This window comes from Clytia hemisphaerica, unplaced genomic scaffold, assembly GCF_902728285.1.
Source record: "Clytia hemisphaerica strain Z4C2 unplaced genomic scaffold, Clytia hemisphaerica genome assembly, whole genome shotgun sequence".
NCBI classification, from domain to species: domain Eukaryota; kingdom Metazoa; phylum Cnidaria; class Hydrozoa; order Leptothecata; family Clytiidae; genus Clytia; species Clytia hemisphaerica.
Genome location: NW_027103421.1, coordinates 1383452 through 1402059, shown reverse-complemented (window position 1 = coordinate 1402059; position 18608 = coordinate 1383452). Strand labels below are relative to the sequence as shown.

At 36.5% G+C, this 18608-nt stretch overlaps 3 protein-coding genes across 3 annotated transcripts; 1 reads left to right on the top strand and 2 right to left on the bottom strand.

Moving 5' to 3' along the window:
• The first annotated feature begins 5300 nt into the window (after positions 1–5300).
• On the top strand, positions 5301–6149 carry LOC136797819 (52 kDa repressor of the inhibitor of the protein kinase-like). Its single transcript, XM_067054403.1, has one exon. It carries the CDS (start codon positions 5301–5303, stop codon positions 6147–6149), a length of 849 nt encoding a protein of 282 aa, XP_066910504.1.
• A 2758-nt stretch (positions 6150–8907) lies between these two features.
• LOC136797818 (zinc finger MYM-type protein 1-like) lies at positions 8908–9765 on the bottom strand. Its single transcript, XM_067054402.1, has one exon. It carries the CDS (start codon positions 9763–9765, stop codon positions 8908–8910), a length of 858 nt encoding a protein of 285 aa, XP_066910503.1.
• On the bottom strand, positions 9762–12870 carry LOC136797817 (zinc finger MYM-type protein 1-like). Its single transcript, XM_067054400.1, has 4 exons — positions 12554–12870; positions 12291–12393; positions 11019–11179; positions 9762–10749 (listed from the first exon to the last, which is right to left on the bottom strand). The coding sequence occupies exons 1-4, from the start codon at positions 12868–12870 to the stop codon at positions 9762–9764; spliced, it is 1569 nt and encodes a 522-aa protein (XP_066910501.1).
• Between the last annotated feature and the right edge of the window lie 5738 nt (positions 12871–18608).

Here is an 18608-nt window from a genome sequence, read left to right as displayed (position 1 = left end):
CCAAGCTGGCAAATCAGTATGAAATTGGTTAAAAGTGTGAATTTATGAACGGTCAGCCTGGTTCACTTTTTTCTTTTTATTTCATCATCAGACTTAGCCGTTTTCCGTTGTAAACTGGCTGAGGAATCTTAATGTGGAAACCGGAAACTTATAAAAGTTTTTTTACAAAATTTTACAAAAATGAGGTCTTTTCCAGAAATTTAAACATCAACATGAATTTTAATACGCAGAAGAATTAACTACTGTAAGGAGTTCTTTTCTTGCAAGAATAAATTTATGCAAGTCAGCTTTTCGTCTACATTTAAAAACATTTACAAAAATTTCTTTTCTCGGAAGGAGTCAGATGTTGTTAGTAAGCATAATATATTATGTAGTTAAGAAATTTCTAGAGTATATAGATACTTAACCATAATTTTTAACAAAATTTTGTTTTTATCATAGACTATATAAGGGTTATTTAGATATTATATTTGAGTTTTAACAACACTTCATATTTTTAAAGACAAGTAGGATATAATTTTGATTTTTGATTAATATTTTATTTAGAGTTTATCGTTTACGCATGATTTTTCAATTCTTCAATTTAATTTTTGATGGTCGTTCTTAAAAAAATTCTCGTTTTCGCACTAAGTACCGATAAAGTGAAAAGCTTAATCAATTTGGTATTGAAATTTACTGAAAACACCTGTCCAGTCGTCCGCGTTTCGTGAGAGTGATTGGCCGAAGGAATGCTTGCGTTGTGAGCAATCTGGTTTTCCTTTTGGATTTATTTTGATTCATTTTTCTATGATATTCAGCAACAAAACAATTTTCTCGTAACGTCTTTTAAACACAAGATAGTTTATCTTATTAAGATTTTGAAAACCAGTGAAAACGCCCGTCCAGCTGTCCGCGCTTTGTATGAGTGATTGGCCAAATGAATGCTTGCATTGTAAGCAATCTGGTTTTCTTTTAAGTAAATCACCACCATATTATATGCTGGTGTGTAAACATTGAAAGCACCGTATACAATTTCCCATCCCGGACATTATATTTGAGTTTTAACAACACTTCATATTATTTAAGACAAGTAATTTTGATTAATATTTAGAGTTTATCGTTTATACATGATTTTCAATTCTTCAATTTAATTTTTGATGGTCGTTCTTAAAAAATTTTTTGTTTTCGCACTACGTACCGATAAAGTGAAAAGCCTTATCAATTTGGTATTGAAATTTACTGAAAACACCTGTCCAGTCGTCCGCGTTTCGTGAGAGTGATTGGCCGAAGGAATGCTTGCGTTGTGAGCAATCTGGTTTACTTTCTGGATTTATTTTGATTCAATTTTCTATGATATTCGGGAAAACAATTTTCTTGTAACATCTTTAACACAAGATTTTTTACTGGAGGCTGGAATAGTACCGTGGGATTTTCAATGTCCAGACTGGTAAATTGTATAGGGGTCGTCCATATAGTACGTACGCAACAATTTTCCTAATATTTGATACCCCCTCCCCCTTGTACGCATAGAACAATAGAAAACACGTCATTTAAAAACAATAGACGCACGCTTTTGCTAGACCCACTCTCCCCCCTTCACTGCGCAGTGAAGGGGGGAGAGGGGGTCTAGCAAAAGCGTACGCAGCTGCGTACATACTATATGGATGGCACCATACATTGTTTTCAATGTTTACATAAAAAGAGGTTAGGTCCTGTATCCTGTCCAACCGTACTGTATGGCAGTGTGCAGAGTGTTGTGAGAATAGATTTTGTAGCTACCCTGTGACCTTAGATTTGTCAATTTTAAGACATAACATTTACTTAGGTATTTTTTTAGAACTTTTTACTTTATATTTAGATCTTATGATGTGTACATACTCAGAAACATTTTCAATTTTGGCATCTCACAAGAAAGGTGCCTCAAATTGTGTTATTATCTTTTTTGCCCTCCTGGCTCTTTGACTACTTTTTTTAATCTTGCTTCAGGGGCGGATACAAGCATTGTGAAAGTTGTGCGTTCACAAGGTCAATTTTCTTGATCAAGTGATTGAAGAATTAGACAAGACTTTAATTTCTTGTATGTTCAGTCGTGTGTGAAAAATTTACATAACAAGCTTCTCATCGTTCTTTCTTCTTTTTGTATACAAATCAATTTACTTTTCTTTATTTATTATTTCTTTTGACTTTCCCGCGAACATGAGAACTGTCTCTCTCACGCACACTGATTTACGTCATCATGAAATATGATATCTCATTGTTTTTTAAAGCGAGAATCTATACACTCCGCCGTACAGCGTTTTCAAAGAAACCTTAATCATATTTTGTGTTTTTTTTTCGGTGGTGAAGAGCCATTATGTGTGTATTTTACATTATTTTGCATAGTTTTGCACGAAACGCATGCATTATGACCTTGTGAATTCAATTTTCACAACAACAGAATCATAATTTCGTGCAAATTTTTCTCGCTTATTCAACCAAAAATAACTTTGAAGTAAAAGTAAAATCTTAAAAACATCGAGACAAACTTTCGTTTTCGAATATTTTTGTGGTTGTTGATAAAAGTTGAAAGGTTCAAAAAGTGAAAGTGATAGTAGAATGAAGTCGTCGTGAATTGAATATGGAAAAAACTAAACTTCAAAGAGTCATACCAAACGAGGTAAATATCAAATCGGATCTCCATCGATTGAGATTATTTTATCAAAAAGAAAATCTCTCCACATCATCAATCAAAAGGATCAGAGACCGTTACAAACTTATCTTAAAGAAGATTATAGAACAAAAACAAAACACCAACTTTCTGGTAGTTGACGAAAATGCTGCCAGTATAATAGAACATGAAAATTTGGGAGAATTCTGCCAAAATTCCTCTGGAAATTGTAAACCTCTGAGGTAAGCTATCATTTCTTTTGTAAAAATTCAAGCTATTGCTAGGGATGGTCCCAGGGGGTTGTGCGTGCCAGACCTCCAAACCCTGACGCCTAGAGAGACTTTTTTACAAAATATTTTCTCTGGTTTTTGAAAAAATCCTACCAGTAGAGAGACTTTTTTACAAAAGATTTTCCAAAAGTCAAAGAGACTAAATTTAAACCTTTCTGATATTTCCGACCCTTAAGCTTAAGGCACAAAGGCACATAGCACATAGACGGCCAGTTAAAGATTACCCGTGGGTAATTTGACAACCGGAATCCGCTGGGCAATCGTTCACACGGGAACGTCCCATAGCGCACCTTTTTATTAAAAAAATATGTGTATATCTTTTTACTGCATAAATCTTTTGAGAAATTTTTTCACATCGATGATGTTCTAATAATAGATCAGAGAATCACTCCTGTAAAAATTGTAATTGTAGAATATTTTTTACGAAAGAATGATTTTTGAATCGATAAATAATTGATTTCACAACAAGCACAAAGTTTTCAACTCCTCTGCCAACTATTTTGGGGTAGACTTTAAATAATCTTTTTTCTTTTTATTCAGGGTTACCGCTGATGGAAATTGTCTTTTTAATGCTGTTTCAAAGAAATTATGTGGCAGTGAAAAATTACACCTCGTCCTACGCGTTTTAACCAGTATTCAGCTCTATTTGGATTGGAATAAATATTTCAAGGAGATTCGATCCCTAGCTCTAACATACAAATCTTCTTTTCGGAATGAATTTAACCTCATCCAGCTTTTTTTCAACTTCAAGTCTTCAGAAAAATGTTTCAACATTACTCAAATGTTTACAATATTCCGTGAAGAGGCTATTCATACATCGAACCCTGGAGCATTTCCATCAATGTCAGCAGTCTATGCCCTTTCTTGTGTGGTAAACATACCAATATTTTCGATTTACAGTCAAAGGAATAGTCGAATCTTCCCTGTTTTCACAAGACTTGTTAAAGTTCCTGAAACAAAGTCAAACGATATTATCCATATACTCTGGGCATCGACATTGAAGCATGGAGACTACACTTCCCCAAATCACTTTGTCCTTTGTTCAGATGCAAAGCACAAATCGTTTTCATCTGGCACACCTATTTCAGAACTATGGAAATCAATCGAAATACCAGAGAAAAACCTTAAGCAAAAACAATCTACCATAAATTTTTCAACAGTTGCTCCCAAAAAACAAAAAGTAACTAACTCAATCGAAAGTTCATCTGACACTCCAATTCTAATAAATGAGACAAATCAAGAACAATCTTGTTCAAAAGCATTAAAAGGAGCACTTCTCAAGCCCTCTCTTACAACACTCAATCGAATTTCTTTTCCCTCAACTCAGAGCCACGCTCAACCGCAGCTAACAAAATCGACACTACAGCCAATCGCTCAGAAAGTGCTTCCCTTGAACTCATCTAAGAACCAAACTCAACCACCACAGCCGACAAAATCGACACTAAAACTAATCGCTCAGAAAGTGCTTCCCTCGAACTCAACTCAGAACCAAACTCAACCACCAGAGTCTATAAAATCGACATCGCATCCGAACTCATCACAAGACAATTTAACACTAAAACTATCGACGCGTGGAAAACCTAAACTTGATTGTAATCCAAATGATATTGGTTTGATACTTGAAAGAGTCCCGACAATGACAGATTCGGAGAAACTGCAACTAGTGGATAATGTTTGGAAACCTTCACAAGACTACAAATTTCCAAAGCATGAAGAGTATCGGAGAAGCTGGCGTTTCAATAATACCTACCTCACCCCTGGCTCCAACAAATACTACCCTTGGCTCGTATATTCTGAAAAACACGATGGGGTGTTTTGTAAGGCATGTGTTTTGTTTGGAGGAGCAGTTACCAGCAAATCGAAAATCCAACAGCTTTTTACCGAGCCAATGACACGATGGAATGGTATTAACCCACGCCTCAAAGATCACCAAGACAAAAGTGAGATGCATAAGACAACAATGCAAATAATGCAAGCACTCCAATCTCAAGCGAAAGGGGAAACACAGAAGATATCAACCGTGATTGATAAGGCAAAGGCAGAAAAAATCGCAATAAATCGCAGTAAAATTCTTCCTATCATTAAAACTGTTATTTTATGTGCACGTCAGAACATCGCAATGAGAGGTCATCGAGATGACAGTAAGTACTTTGAGGATGCAAACAACAACCCAGGAAATTTTCAAGCCTTGCTAAATTTTCGAGTTGAGAGTGGAGATGCTGTGTTAAAAACTCATCTGGAAAATTGTCCAAAGAATGCAACGTACCGGTCCAAAACGATTCAGAACGAAATCTTGAGCTGTATTGGAAACCTAATCACCCGAGAGTTAGCAAGTGAGATCAGAAGAGCCAAATTCTTGGCTTATACTGGACTCCTTTAGTTTTATGATTCATCTCATCATCGTTCGCAATGTACTTTCTTACACCCTTTCTCTCACTTATGAGCTGCAGAAAAAACAGCTAGACGTTGGGAAGGTTTACGAGGCAGTCGATAACGTCATAGATTCCCTTCAAGAGTGCCGTGATAAAGTGGATGATTTGCACAAAGAATGGTATGAAACAGCTGTCGAATTCGCATTATTACACGGAACCCAACCATCCATTAAACGTATCGCTGGCCAGCAAACACTTCGTGCTAACTTCGCAACCGATTCTCCGTCTGAATATTACAAGTTTTCTTTAACGATACCCCTCTTGGATCAAGTATTGTCTGAACTGAGGAGTCGATTCTCACCTGAAAATAGAATTCACTTAAATGGCAATTACATTCGCCCCAACATCGTGATCTCTTCTACTGATTGGAAGGAGAAAATTTATCAATTCGCAACACAGTACGAAAAAGATCTTCCCGAAAAGGTCAATTTGAAAGCAGAATTACGACAGTGGGAAATCTACTGGAGAAAAATCTCAACTAAAGGAAACCTACCAGACACCATCGTCGATACTCTATCTGCTGTAGACTCTATTAAGAATTGGTTTCCAAATATTTATGTCATCTTGTGTTTAGTCGCAGTGGTACCAGCAACATCCAACTCATGTGAGCGATCAATGTCAAAGCTACGAATTCTTAAAACTTACCTAAGATCTACAATGAATCAGGACAGGTTGTCAACCTTAGCTTTAGCGAATATTCATCGGGAATTCGACCTGAACCCAGAAAAAGTTCTGGACATCTTTGCACAAGAATATAGTCATAGACTCGAACTTTTTGATTTTGACCTATTGAACTTCTAAGCTTTCTACTATAGGTACAATAGCATATTATACTTTTGTACTAATATTTTAATTATATTTCGGACTGAATCAAAAAAAACTTCCGACCATCCGACGGACTGTGTTGATACTAGACAATTGGTGAACTAAATATCTTTTGTGATCAATCCAGTTCAATCAGATAAATAACTCTTCGAAAGATTTGAAACTTCTAGCAATATGACATCTTAGGTTGAAAATGAATACTTCTTTTTCTACATTGAGTGCAACTTGCTTAGCCTTTAGTATATAGTTAGATTTTTTATTCATTTTATCGGATGATTTACTTGTAAATTTGTAATAATATTGATTGGCATGCCGGGACTGCCTCCGAGCTTCAAATTCTTGTTCATTTTATTTCACCTACTTCATGATTTTAATCTTAGTTTACAAAGCGAGAGTTATTTCCAAGCAGTTTAAAAAAATCCAAAATGAGAACAAAACTGAGAGTAAAATTTGCAAGTGCCACTAAGACTATGATTGAAATGTGAAGTATTCGGTTTGCGTGAGAGATCTTGTTTAGAAATTCGAACATTTGCTTCCATAATGGCGGAAATTACATCTTAACATAACATCAAAAAGCTCTATAAGAACAAACGCAATAAAATCGGGGATAAAAACGGGTTTTGAGCAAAAATCGGGGAAATCGGATTTCTTTCACAAGGTGTTCAAATATCCTATATCCGCCCCTGTGCTTGATCATGCCCTGGCCTCTGAGCCATAAATGCCAGAGTACATATACTTACCTTCATGGTAAATCATAAAGATTTACAAATGCTCAGAGTAGGTTCGACCCTAGTCATGAAAAAGCAAGCATATCAAAAATAAATAGTTCTCAATCTCTTGAAGCCTTTCTTTTGGTTTATGCATTTTTAAAACGGTCATGTATTCAGAAAAAACTAGGGGAGATTTCATAACAAATCCTTGAACTCACTATTTTATTCTAAACAATATTTACTTTATCCTTTCAATGCCTCAACGTTACAATTTCTGGGTCCCTTGCGCATTTCGGTTAACTAATCGGTTTGTAAAACAACAAAATTTATCGGGAAAATCGGAAGTTTCGGGAAAACGGGCAAATTTCTATGGGAAAAAAGCAATGCGCCATCTCAGTATTTAAGACGCGCAATGTCTACCATTTTAGAATTAATACTAAATACTCACAATGCTCCACGGGCGGTTTCGCCTTTAATTAAACATTTTATGTCCAATTCTGGCCCGCCGTGGCCGTGTATAACACGGACCTGTAATACTTGTATTATATATTACATCTATATCACACATGTAAACAATATCTTTTCAATGTTATGCGCATGTTACGTACGTATGTTGTATACAAAGAATAAAGAAATATTCGAATATCGATCTCACCATTGCTTTAAACAGCCCCCTATCAGGAAAATAGCTATTTCACAATCACTATGTCATATCTCATTTTATCTCCTGCATCACCTTGGGTATGATAACAAGAATTGATGAAAATAGTGTCAATGAGACTATATTTTATAAATGTTTCAACATTTTTATCCCCTGCTTTGTATTTTTGATAAAATGACGTCACTATTTTCATCTTTCTAAAACAGCTCTCTTGGAGTATTTCTTGATTTCGAAACCTGTCAATCTATATCCACTTGCAGTGTCAGCATCCTATTATGCATGAAGAATATTTTATTGTTAATTGATGTACAGAACCTCATACTTTGAGATAACATCATTATTTACATAATTTAAGTGTCATTTGTTGTCAATATTTGGGGTTGATGATTTGTCATTTAAGTCTTCTAAATAACATATTTTGATATTACATTTACATTACATATAATATTTTCAGGAGCTTATGTTATGGGTTGTATGTTACGAGTGCGTTACAGTTTTCCGGTCTGTAATTTGTATGACCTGTGACCTGTGACCTGCGTTTTACACTAACCGGTTCTATCTTTTTGGAAACTTATTACCTTCTCTTTTCCATTTTTACTAGGTGCTTTCTTGGATTCCATGGCTGGTTGTTCAATGACCGAATCAGAGATGTCTTCTACCTGCGCACTCGATGGTTTTTTATCTACGCTTATGTTTAATTTGCGGTAAGTAATGGTATTTTGAAAAATTCTTGTCTCATAATAATAATTATAAGCATTTCATTTTACAATTTAAAAATGTATTTAGAAATTTGCTAGATTTCATTAGCTCTAGCTACATTTTTCATGATTTACAGTAAAATTTCTTTTTGTTACCTTTCCTTTTGCATTTGTAGTGATTGTGGTTACTCCTTTTGGCTTTTCAATGACAAGTCAACCAATTGGGAATCTTCTTGATCGTTCATTTCATCGTTGTTGTTGATTTTGGAAGAGGTAGCCTGAAAGAGTGAGTAAAAATGAGTTTTTTATAAAAAGCAATGAATAAGTTGCCCATTATCACAAATTATTGACCTTATCACAAATAGTATCTTTTTTTTTCAATATAACTTAGATAGTCACAATATTCCATGGCCCCCGGCGTGCAAAAAAAAGTGAGGGGGCCAAAAAAATTTAAAAATGTCGCCCACCATGGTTGGGCGACGAAGAAAATTTTTCGTTTTTAGCCCTTATTTTGCCCCTAAAACGCTATACTTAAGTCAATGTAAGTACAATTATGATTCATCTTTGAAAGGAAAGATATCTTTTTCATTTCTATAATGACAACATCCTAAAGTAAACACAAAAATTATCCTAGTATATATCATAAATCGTAAAAAAGGAATCGGCTACAAATCACTTTCTTTAAATGTTCCAAATTCATTCTGGCGTTTTTCCTGGCATTCCGTGAACCTTTTCGCCACTTCTATGAGTGACAGCTTATCAACAATTTCCTTATGAGAATTAAGGATAGCTAAGGAGTTGTAGCGTTTTTGGCCCATTGTCGATCTGAGCCACGTTTTTATTCTTCTCTGCATCGAAAAAGAGCGTTCTGGTGTGGCAGATGTTGCTCCACTTGTAAGAACGATTCGCACAACTGTCCAAATGTTTTTGATCATAGGACGAATCCCTCTATCAATCGTGCGTAATGTTTTACAAATATCACGAAAATCGATTGGTTCTGATCCTTCGAATATGGTTTTGATGAGTCTCAATTCGCCTTCGATTTGGTTCTCGTCGAAATCTCCTTTGAAATCTTTTTTCATAACTTCCAACTCATCAGAAAAATTTTGACTATTGATTGCTTTTAAAAGAAGCTGCTCGACATTTTCAAATTTTTTCAAAGCTGGCTGGTTGAAACGGTCTTGCATAACATTGACCAAAATATCAATGGCTGCGTTAAAGATGAGGTGGTAGTGTTCCTCTGGAGTTTTAGGGTAGTAAGCTTCACTTTCCTTCTCATTGTCAGGACGCGTGACATACTGCAAGATGGAGTAGTTTTTAAGTTTCTTTCGTTTTCTTGGTAGCTTTGGTTCGCACACTTTCTTTAACGCTTCTGCATCCTTAGTGGTGGTTTCATAGAAAGCCACGAATTCTTCATCAGCTCTCATTTTCGAAATGGTTTCAATAACCAATTCGGCCGATTTTCTTCCCGAAAGGGCTGACATCTTTTCACCTTGAAGACTCCTGGAGAGATTATCTGTCATGTTGTACAGCGTACATCGCCTTTTTCGATGCTTTCGTGGATGTTTCCAAGAAGGTTTTCTCTTTTAGGGGAATATTTCACGAGTACACATATCTCCTTCACAACACTCAAAGTATCCTTGAGAGTGTCACATTCACTTGTCAATGATTTTATGCTTAGACTTAAAGAATGCCCCTCGCAATGAATCGCAACGGCTTTTGGTTGCTCGGCTAATATCTGTGTTGACACACCAGATTTTCTACCCATCATATTCGAAGCTCCGTCGTACGTCTGACCTCGGCAATTCTCCAAAGACAGGTTCAACCTTAGAAGGATATCTTTGATAACGCGAACTATGACATCACTTTTAATATTTTCCAACTGATGGAACCCAATAAAGTCTTCATAAGCCTCTAAGTTTTCGTCAACGGTACGTAAGCAAAAGGATAACTGCTCTTTATTGCTAATGTCAGTGCCCTCATCTGCAATCATGGAGAAAAACCGTCGCTCGTCAATATCTTTAAGTTTCTCCAGTAATGTTAGAGTCGCCATGATGTTAAGTAATTCATTCTGAACATCACTATGCGTGTATTTGCTACCTATTTTCCCATCCAGGTGCTTCATGAGATTCTCATCACTTATGCCGACAAGGTGTAGCAGTTGTGTAAAGTTATCGTTACCGTCGTCACCTTGCAATGCGATCCCTTGCCTTGCCAAATACCGTAAGCATCTGATTACTTGAAGAAGGTATTTTCGTTCGACGGTACGTTTTTCGGTCAGTTGGTTGTCAATCATTTCTTCGACGTCTAAGCATTTGGGAATCGTTAGTTGGTACGTTTGTGCTGTTTTATGACATGCTGAATCTTGGTGAGCCTGAAAGCATTTCGGTGCCTTTTTCCACGACGAGAATCCTTTTGTAATGTATGCGTCCTCTTTGGATCCCTGGTCCTTCAGGTTTCCCTTTCTCTCCTGCACCATACAATAATGACAAAATACAGATTGCGTGCTAAAATAAACAGGAGTAAATATTTCTATCAGTTTAACATATGAGAACACAATTCTGTAACAGTTTGGTTACTTGGAGCTCTAAGTTCTAAGTATGGAAAAGCTTTGCAAATTACGAGTTAATTCAATTCAATAATTATCTATATTACGTAGAAATTATTTCAAAAAGTATTTTGGAATTCGATATTAAAGGAAAACTTAGGAAAATTTTGTTTTAAAGATTAATTTTTGGACCAGTTAAAAATATGACATTTTAGAAGGGGTACATACCTTTCGTCATAGTGTAGCCAATCATAGGTTTCAAACCAAGCATGCTGACAGGAACGTTCACGTGATCCACATTTTTTCTTTGGAAAGACGAAGTGTTTTGGCGGATGAAAAGGCTTATCAACTTGTTGATGATTATCATTCTCACGAGCTACGCTATCTTGCTGTAGTGATGTAGAAACAATAGATACGTTCGATTTCTTCGATGGTGGTCCAGTTAGTTTTTGTACAGTTGCTTCTTTATTTTCGCTTTTTCCTTTTTTTGCAAAAAAATCTTGCGCACTTCTCTTACTCATAACGACGAATTGAAAATGAGAAGAGAGAGAAAAAAATTGAAAACGAGAGCTTATTTTGACTGCTTGAGTGAAAATCATGCCGAAAGTAAGCAAAAGATACAAAAAGACAAAGAAAGAGGAGAAATATGATATTTTAAGCACATCAACTACTTTTTTATTTTTTCTCACAGTGAAAAAAAAAACTTTTCTCTGCAAAAAAGTGGGGGGGGGCCATGGAAAACAAGGAAAACAAATGAAAATGAAAACATAGATTCATTTCAAAACAAAATGGCTGTTGGCCGGAAGTCTAAATACATGTGGTTGATGTTTTAAGTGGTTTTTAGTAGTTTTGAAAGTCTTTAGAGCTTGTGAAAGAGTTTTTATGATAAGTTGATTATGTGTATTTGCCTGGGTTTCCAAAATTCAGAAAGTCTGTCAACAAGGGTTCACACACAGACTGTTTATAACATTCTGTGTCAGACTAATCTACCTGCACCAAGCTCTATAATTTTAGAACTTTGTGAGGTGAGGTATTTTTTGTTTTTTCTAAAATTATGAGCTTGGATTCCCAGGCTAACGTCAGCATTAAAAATGACGATTTTTCAGCCATTATGGTTATTTTCTCAGGGTCTGGTTGACCAAATTTTACAAATGACCCCATTTTGGACATCTACTCTTCAAGCTCTATCAGATGGAACCATCAAAATTAGCTGTTTAAAACCTTTTAAAATTGACATTTTTAATGGGTCACTGCTTTTTGCTTAGAAAACCCCCTCTCACTCTTTGGTCCATAACTTTTTTTCCCCATGACAAAAAAATTGACTTAACCCCTCATTTGAAAGCTGATAAAATTATCTTTCCAACGGTATATAGAAACCTTTTATAATAATTTTTTCTAGGTTGACCCTAAATTTTACTGGACTATATAAAAAGAATCGTTGTCATCATCTATGTCTTGAAACAAATCTTGAAACGTGTTTTCATATGTGAATTTGGTTACCATTTCTTCCACATCGTAAATTTCAACTATTCGATTTAGTAATTCTGCTACAACGTTCTTGCCAGCATGATGGTTACGCCATATGATTTCGCAAAGATGACCGCTAAAGTAATTAATAGCCTTTGTAGCAAAATATTAAAATAACCACGAAACCTGATGACATTACGTAGGAGTAGGAAATATAATCATTACTCTCTCTCTACTGTGTCTTCATTATTCATTCCCTAAACCTTGGTTTTGTTTTGGATAAAACATATACTTACTAAAAAGTTCTGGCACTGGCACCGTAAATTTTTCGGAAATGATTTTTTGCATGGTCCCAAGCACCTTCAATTTTGTTTGTGTTTACAGTCACTTCTTCTCCCGTGTTATCGTTTTTGTAAGTGGCGGTAAAGCCCTCTTTGTGTACAACAGAAAAATGGCTATAACCGTGGTCATTGAGGTTTTGGAACGCTGGCCATCCATCAGAATAAATTATCGAGTTCTCCTCACAATGGCGCTTGATCAGTGGCACAAGGGTTTTTTCCTCACGATCTTTGACGGGGTACAACATGATTCTGTTGGACTCACGCTCAACCATTCCTATAAAACAAAGTTTGGATGTTGTGAATGTAACGTCATTTTTTTCCTTAATTCAGCTAGCCGCTACAAAAATTAAATAGAAAAGAAAACATTTAGACAAACTTCTTGCGGACAATGTCAATTTGTTATAAATGATAACTTACCAATCACCCACACCTTAGGGTTTCTATCATTGCCTCGATGGTCTTTTACCTTTCTTCAAAACAAACTCTCGTCGATCTCGATAATGCCTCTAAATTTTGTGGTGTATTGCACTGTTGATACATATTGCATGAATATCTGCCTGATGTGTTTACTGTAGTCTACAGATGTTTTACCATAGGTAATGCCACACACGTACGAACCTCGTTTCATGGCATGAATTCAGGAGACTCTTTTGTGATATGGTCCAAGTATACAAACATCTCCACTACTACGATAAAAATACTCTTCCAAGTAAATTATCGACTCGAACACGTCCGAACAGGAGACACAATGATGAGCTGATACCAAATTTTGGTAAAGATGGATTCCGAGGCGCACAAACCAACTCGTTCTTTTACAGGAGTATACCAAACTGGAATAGATTACCAAGATACGTTGTAGAGGCAAAGACTGTCAAAATCTTTAAAGAAAGACTCAACGAAGCTTGGAAAAAACATCCGAAAAGATTCGAGACAAGACAATTGTAATCAAGACCCGGTTCTCAGAGGCCCTCGTGTGCCTTGAACTTGTATACATTATTATTATTATTATTATTATTATTATTATGGCAGATCCAAGTGAAAATTCTAATATATATGACATAATGTCTTGTGTCGTATATTTGGCGTTGTCCAAGAAAGAATATTTTCTTGTGGGAAATTCATGGTTCTTGTTTTTTTTACATCGGAAAGTTTCACCTGATATATTTCTCACCCACTTCTTAGGGGAGCGCCATCCGTCACAATTTTCGCACCAACGGCCTTTAGGTAGCAACCCTTTATTACGCATCCAATCGTTGAATTTATCATCTTGCATCAAGTTGTAAAAATTATAAGGATTAACTAAGTCTCTGAATTCCACTGATTCAACAACGTTCTTTCTATCATGTTTGTTTCTAAAAGCTCCCACGACCTTCCTCTACCTTTTTTTCTCCCCCATGTTATGCCCTTTTTATTTATGTCTCTGATGTGACCCCAGACCCTTTTCAAATTCGGCACCTTTCCATTTGAAATGCACGATGGTATATAAATGCATTGTTTTTTTTCCACGTGTGCTGTACTTTACATTTCGGAAACTACATTCAGCATGGAACGCCTCAACTTCTATGATTGCATAACCGAAGAAAAGCTCAATGGTTTCACCTACAAAGTTCAAAATATGTTGACGTTTCAGGTGAATGAGTGGAGATTGGGCATGATTCGTGTAATAAGCAATGACTTATTGCCTCATGTCAATACGTGGCCGTCTTCTTATAGGCTACTATTTTTCAAGAAACCACTGGGTCATGGCGATGTAGCAAAACTGTTTTGGTTTTTACTAGGTGAGTGAAACTTTTTTTGTCCTAGTTTTTACTTGTACTCCCATCAAAATATTTGTCTGCTTCATCATCCTTAATGCAAAGAAGTTATGCTGTTTAGTTTTCATGGGGATTGGGATGTCAGATTAGATTATAATGATCTTCAGAATTTTCCTGTACAAATACAGATGTGCCTGCTCGATAATTACCTAATCGATTAATTTAATATACCGTGTGGATGTTAACACAATTACTAGTACTTATTTTGGGTAATGACGTATCACCGATCGTTTGCGCTGAGTGGATTTTGTCTTCTTTGCACTCGGTGAAAAAGCAAACCTCGACAATAACTGCAAGGAAAAGGCAAATACTGGATTTGTTTCATGGGATGGAAAAGAACAAATACAAATGGTTTTACTACTCACTTAATCATAAGAGACAGTTTTACTTCAGCGGAAAGCCCAGAGACATTTGCCAAGAAGCTTTACTACATTGAAAGGATGAATACAGAAGATCTATTTTTATACTCTAGATGCTATATTATTATATTCAGTAGTTTTATTTTGAAATATTTATATTATTGTTCTGTTTATGTTTTAAAATCGGAAAGTACAAGATTACGTCAACTAATATTTATGTGGTTGCATTTAGTCGTGTATATCTGAATTTTTATACAAAAAATCTTGGTTTCGGCAGTTTAAGGAACTTTCCCGTATTTCCTAATGAAAAGGTTGTATTCGGGACGGTCCCGATTTTGAAAACAAAAAGGTTGGATTCGGGACTGTCGCGAACGTGTTAAATGTGTGGCTAGATTCGTGTTGTGCACGGAAATAAACTGACAAAGTTTGGAACTTCGATTGAAGTGAATAATACGATTGTTCAAACTGAAAATTAAAAGTAATGACAAAACTAAGTGACGAAATATTAAACGAAAAATATACGAGAAAATTGAACAGAAATTGACTTAAATCTTGAGAAAATTGATAGAAAACGACCTTAAAAGTATCGTGAAAATCGCACAAGAAATATCATGAAATATAGCAAAATTAAATCTAACTGAAATTTATTAAAAATAATCTAAGTCCAGACACCTGAGCCAAATGTGCTGATGAGCAGAAAGAACAGAAAAAGGCAGAAAACAACATACCAGGTAGCCAGTATGTTGAAACTGTGAAAAACTGTGCACAAAAGTTGAGAAGTTGATAGAATTTGATTAAAGTTTAGACCAAAAACTGACTAAGTCTAAAACTCCATATTGATGCAACCACACACAAAGCTTCTCATAGCTTGATTAATGATTCATGAAAATCGAGAGAAAAATACGCGTACTTGAATAAAAATTGAAAATACTAGATAATTGCCTAAGTGTGAATAAACTAATTATATGACAAAAATGATACAAAAGAACTTAAATTGACTGCGTAAAATTAATTGTCAGGAGACATTGAATAAAGAAATGACGTGAGACCAAAACAAAAGACTGAAATGAAAGACACAAAAGACTGAAATGAAAGACACAAAAGACACTGACATGAAGGGACGCACAAGACACTGAGTGAAATTAAATTTTTGTCCATTTTTCTAAGTAAATTAAAATCGCATGGTTTGACATGCACAACAATTCGGGACTGAATTAATATGGTGATGTATTTTGTCTAATTTTCTATCCTATTCTATTTATTTTCAGTCAGGGTCAATAAATAATACTAAACTAAAACACAATATTGACATATTATTCTTGGCAACGAAGATAAAGTGATCATTCAGTTGATGCAAACAAGTCGATCCCTATCCGGTTCGTAAGCAGCAGACCTACAATCTGGTAAGTCATCTTATTAATTATTAATCGCTGATCGCAGAGATTTGCCAACAGGAATACTCCACAACCCAAGCGGTAAGTCAATTCAATCTACAGTCTTCACCAACTGGTGAACTACCAGGCAAACGTTTGGTCTGTAGCATTCATATACAGCTTTCACCTGTCCGTTGAACCACCTGGTCAGCGCACTAGATCTGGGGATACAGCTTTCACCAACTGGTGAACCACCTGGTCCGAGTATCAGGTCTGTTGACTCAGCTTTCAACGGCTGGTGAACCACCTGGCCAAGGAGCCAGGTCTGTAAATATGAATTCAAACACAACGCAACTCTACTTTGACCCTGACTGCCATCCGGATGACACGCTCAAGGCATTCACGGAATTCACCTTTGATTATGAATTGCGGTATGCGGCAATGTATCCGGACCCGCCTAAAGTGTCATTAGATTCGGCATTGCAGAGGTGGAAACTGGGAAACGACAACAGGAATCCCAACATTGAAGAATACGATGCAATCATCGATCAATGGAAGGCAAAAGACATGGTGGCAAAATTTCTTGGAATATATTCCTCACGACGCCTTGTAAACGACTGGACGATGGCCTCGCCAGTAGAAAAGGCAAGAAAGGAAGCCACATGGACACAATTTAAAGAAGCTATGCATGCCTATTACAAACCAACAGAAAACCTGACCCTCAAGCATTTTCAATTCCGGTCCTTACACCAAGTTAAGGATGAAGCCTTCATTGCTTTCTGCAATCGCGTTGAAAAAGAAAGTAACCATTGCCAATTCCAATGTGAGAATGCAAATTGTACAGGTGCAACAACCGCAGTCCGTGATCAAATCATAATTGGTACACTGAATGGAGAAATTAGAGAGGAGGCACTGAAAAACTCATGGGATCTAAACTCACTCCGAAGAGAAGGAATGCGTCTCGAAAGCGCAGTCCACGGAGCATCGGAAATTGCAGGCGAAGGAAGCATCAATAGGCTATATGGGAAATACTCCAGAAAAAACCCGCATAATCCGAAGACACCATCACAGACACAGGCCCCAAACAAAAACAAACCAACAGCATGTTTCTTCTGTGGAATAACCGGGAAGAGACAAGATATCATCACACATGCAAGAGCATGTCCTGCAAAGACATCTATTTGTAGCAAATGTGATAAAATGGGCCATTATTCAAAGGTCTGCAAAAGCAAGCACAATGAGAAAAATGCGGTGAACGAAATGCAGGAATCAGAACCAACAGAGGATGAAAACACATCAGTATACAATGTCAATCTCTTTAAGATCACCCACCCAAAAGGAAACAACGAGGACTTCAGAACAGAGGTACTAATCAACAATCATCTGGACATGGTACTAGCAGACACTGGCGCAGGAATATCGGTGTGCAGCCTAGATACAGCCAAGAAATGGAACATTGCAGAGAGGATGTGTGATACAAATTTGAAGATTAAGCCGTATAAAAGTCAATCCATTCCAGCCATCGGAGTAAGCATGTGCAGTGTATCATTTGGCGATAGAACTGTCCCAGTTCAATGGTACGTTATAAAGGAGCCATGCGAGTCCGTCCTTTCTGGTACCAAAGCAAGCCAATTGAACATTGTCAAATTCAATCGCACTCCAGAGGTGCTAATGCCAGTCAGGATGATTGAGCTCAAAGATAGTACACTGAAAGAACATCTTCAAGAAATCATTGCTTCCAAAACACCATTGTTCAAAAGAATTGGTAAGTTAAGGAATTATACTGTAAAGCTCCAACATAATGATTCTGTTAAACCAGTGGCAGAGCCTCCAAGGCGTATCCCTTACCACTTGAAGAGTCGCATAGAAGAAGCCGTCACCGACATGATAAAGCAGGATGTGATTGAGGAGCTTCCAGTTGGTCAACAGACCCCATGGATTTCTAATATGGTCATAGCACCAAAAGATGATGGAAATATTCGGATCACACTTGATGCGAAAAATGTGAATAAAGCCTTGCTATCATCAAACTACCCGATCCCAAGATCAGAGGATATAAAAGCACAACTATCAGGAAAAAAAGTATTTTCCAAGCTTGACTTAAAATCAGCATTCTGGCAGCTTGAAATAGCAGAAGAAGCCCGAAATTTAACAGTTTTCCACATGAATGGTAAGCTGTATCGATACAAAAGGCTGGTCATGGGTTTAAAGCCCTCACAAGGTGAACTAAATGCAGCCCTTCAACCCTTGTTTGCTAATCTTCCTGAGGTACACGTGATCCATGACGACATAATTGTTGCCACTGATGATGAAACATCACATGTGAAAATAGTTGAAAAGGCACTCTCCATTCTACAAGACAAAGGCCTAACATTAAATAAAGAGAAATGTAAATTTGGAGCCAAACAAATAAAATTTTGGGGTATGATAATATCCGCCGATGGCATACGCCCTGATCCCGAGA

Excerpts from the sequence above, each read along its gene's own strand:
- LOC136797818 (XM_067054402.1), bottom strand. The coding sequence starts at position 9,765 with ATGACAGATAATCTCTCCAGGAGTCTTCAAGGTGAAAAGATGTCAGCC.
- LOC136797819 (XM_067054403.1), top strand. The coding sequence starts at position 5,301 with ATGATTCATCTCATCATCGTTCGCAATGTACTTTCTTACACCCTTTCT.
- LOC136797817 (XM_067054400.1), bottom strand. The coding sequence starts at position 12,870 with ATGGTTGAGCGTGAGTCCAACAGAATCATGTTGTACCCCGTCAAAGAT. Across the intron at positions 12,394-12,553 it reads GCCAGTGCCAGAACTTTTTA|CGGTCATCTTTGCGAAATCA; the intron begins GTAAGTATATGT and ends TAATTACTTTAG. Across the intron at positions 11,180-12,290 it reads TTTACGATGTGGAAGAAATG|CAAGATAGCGTAGCTCGTGA; the intron begins GTAACCAAATTC and ends ACATCACTACAG.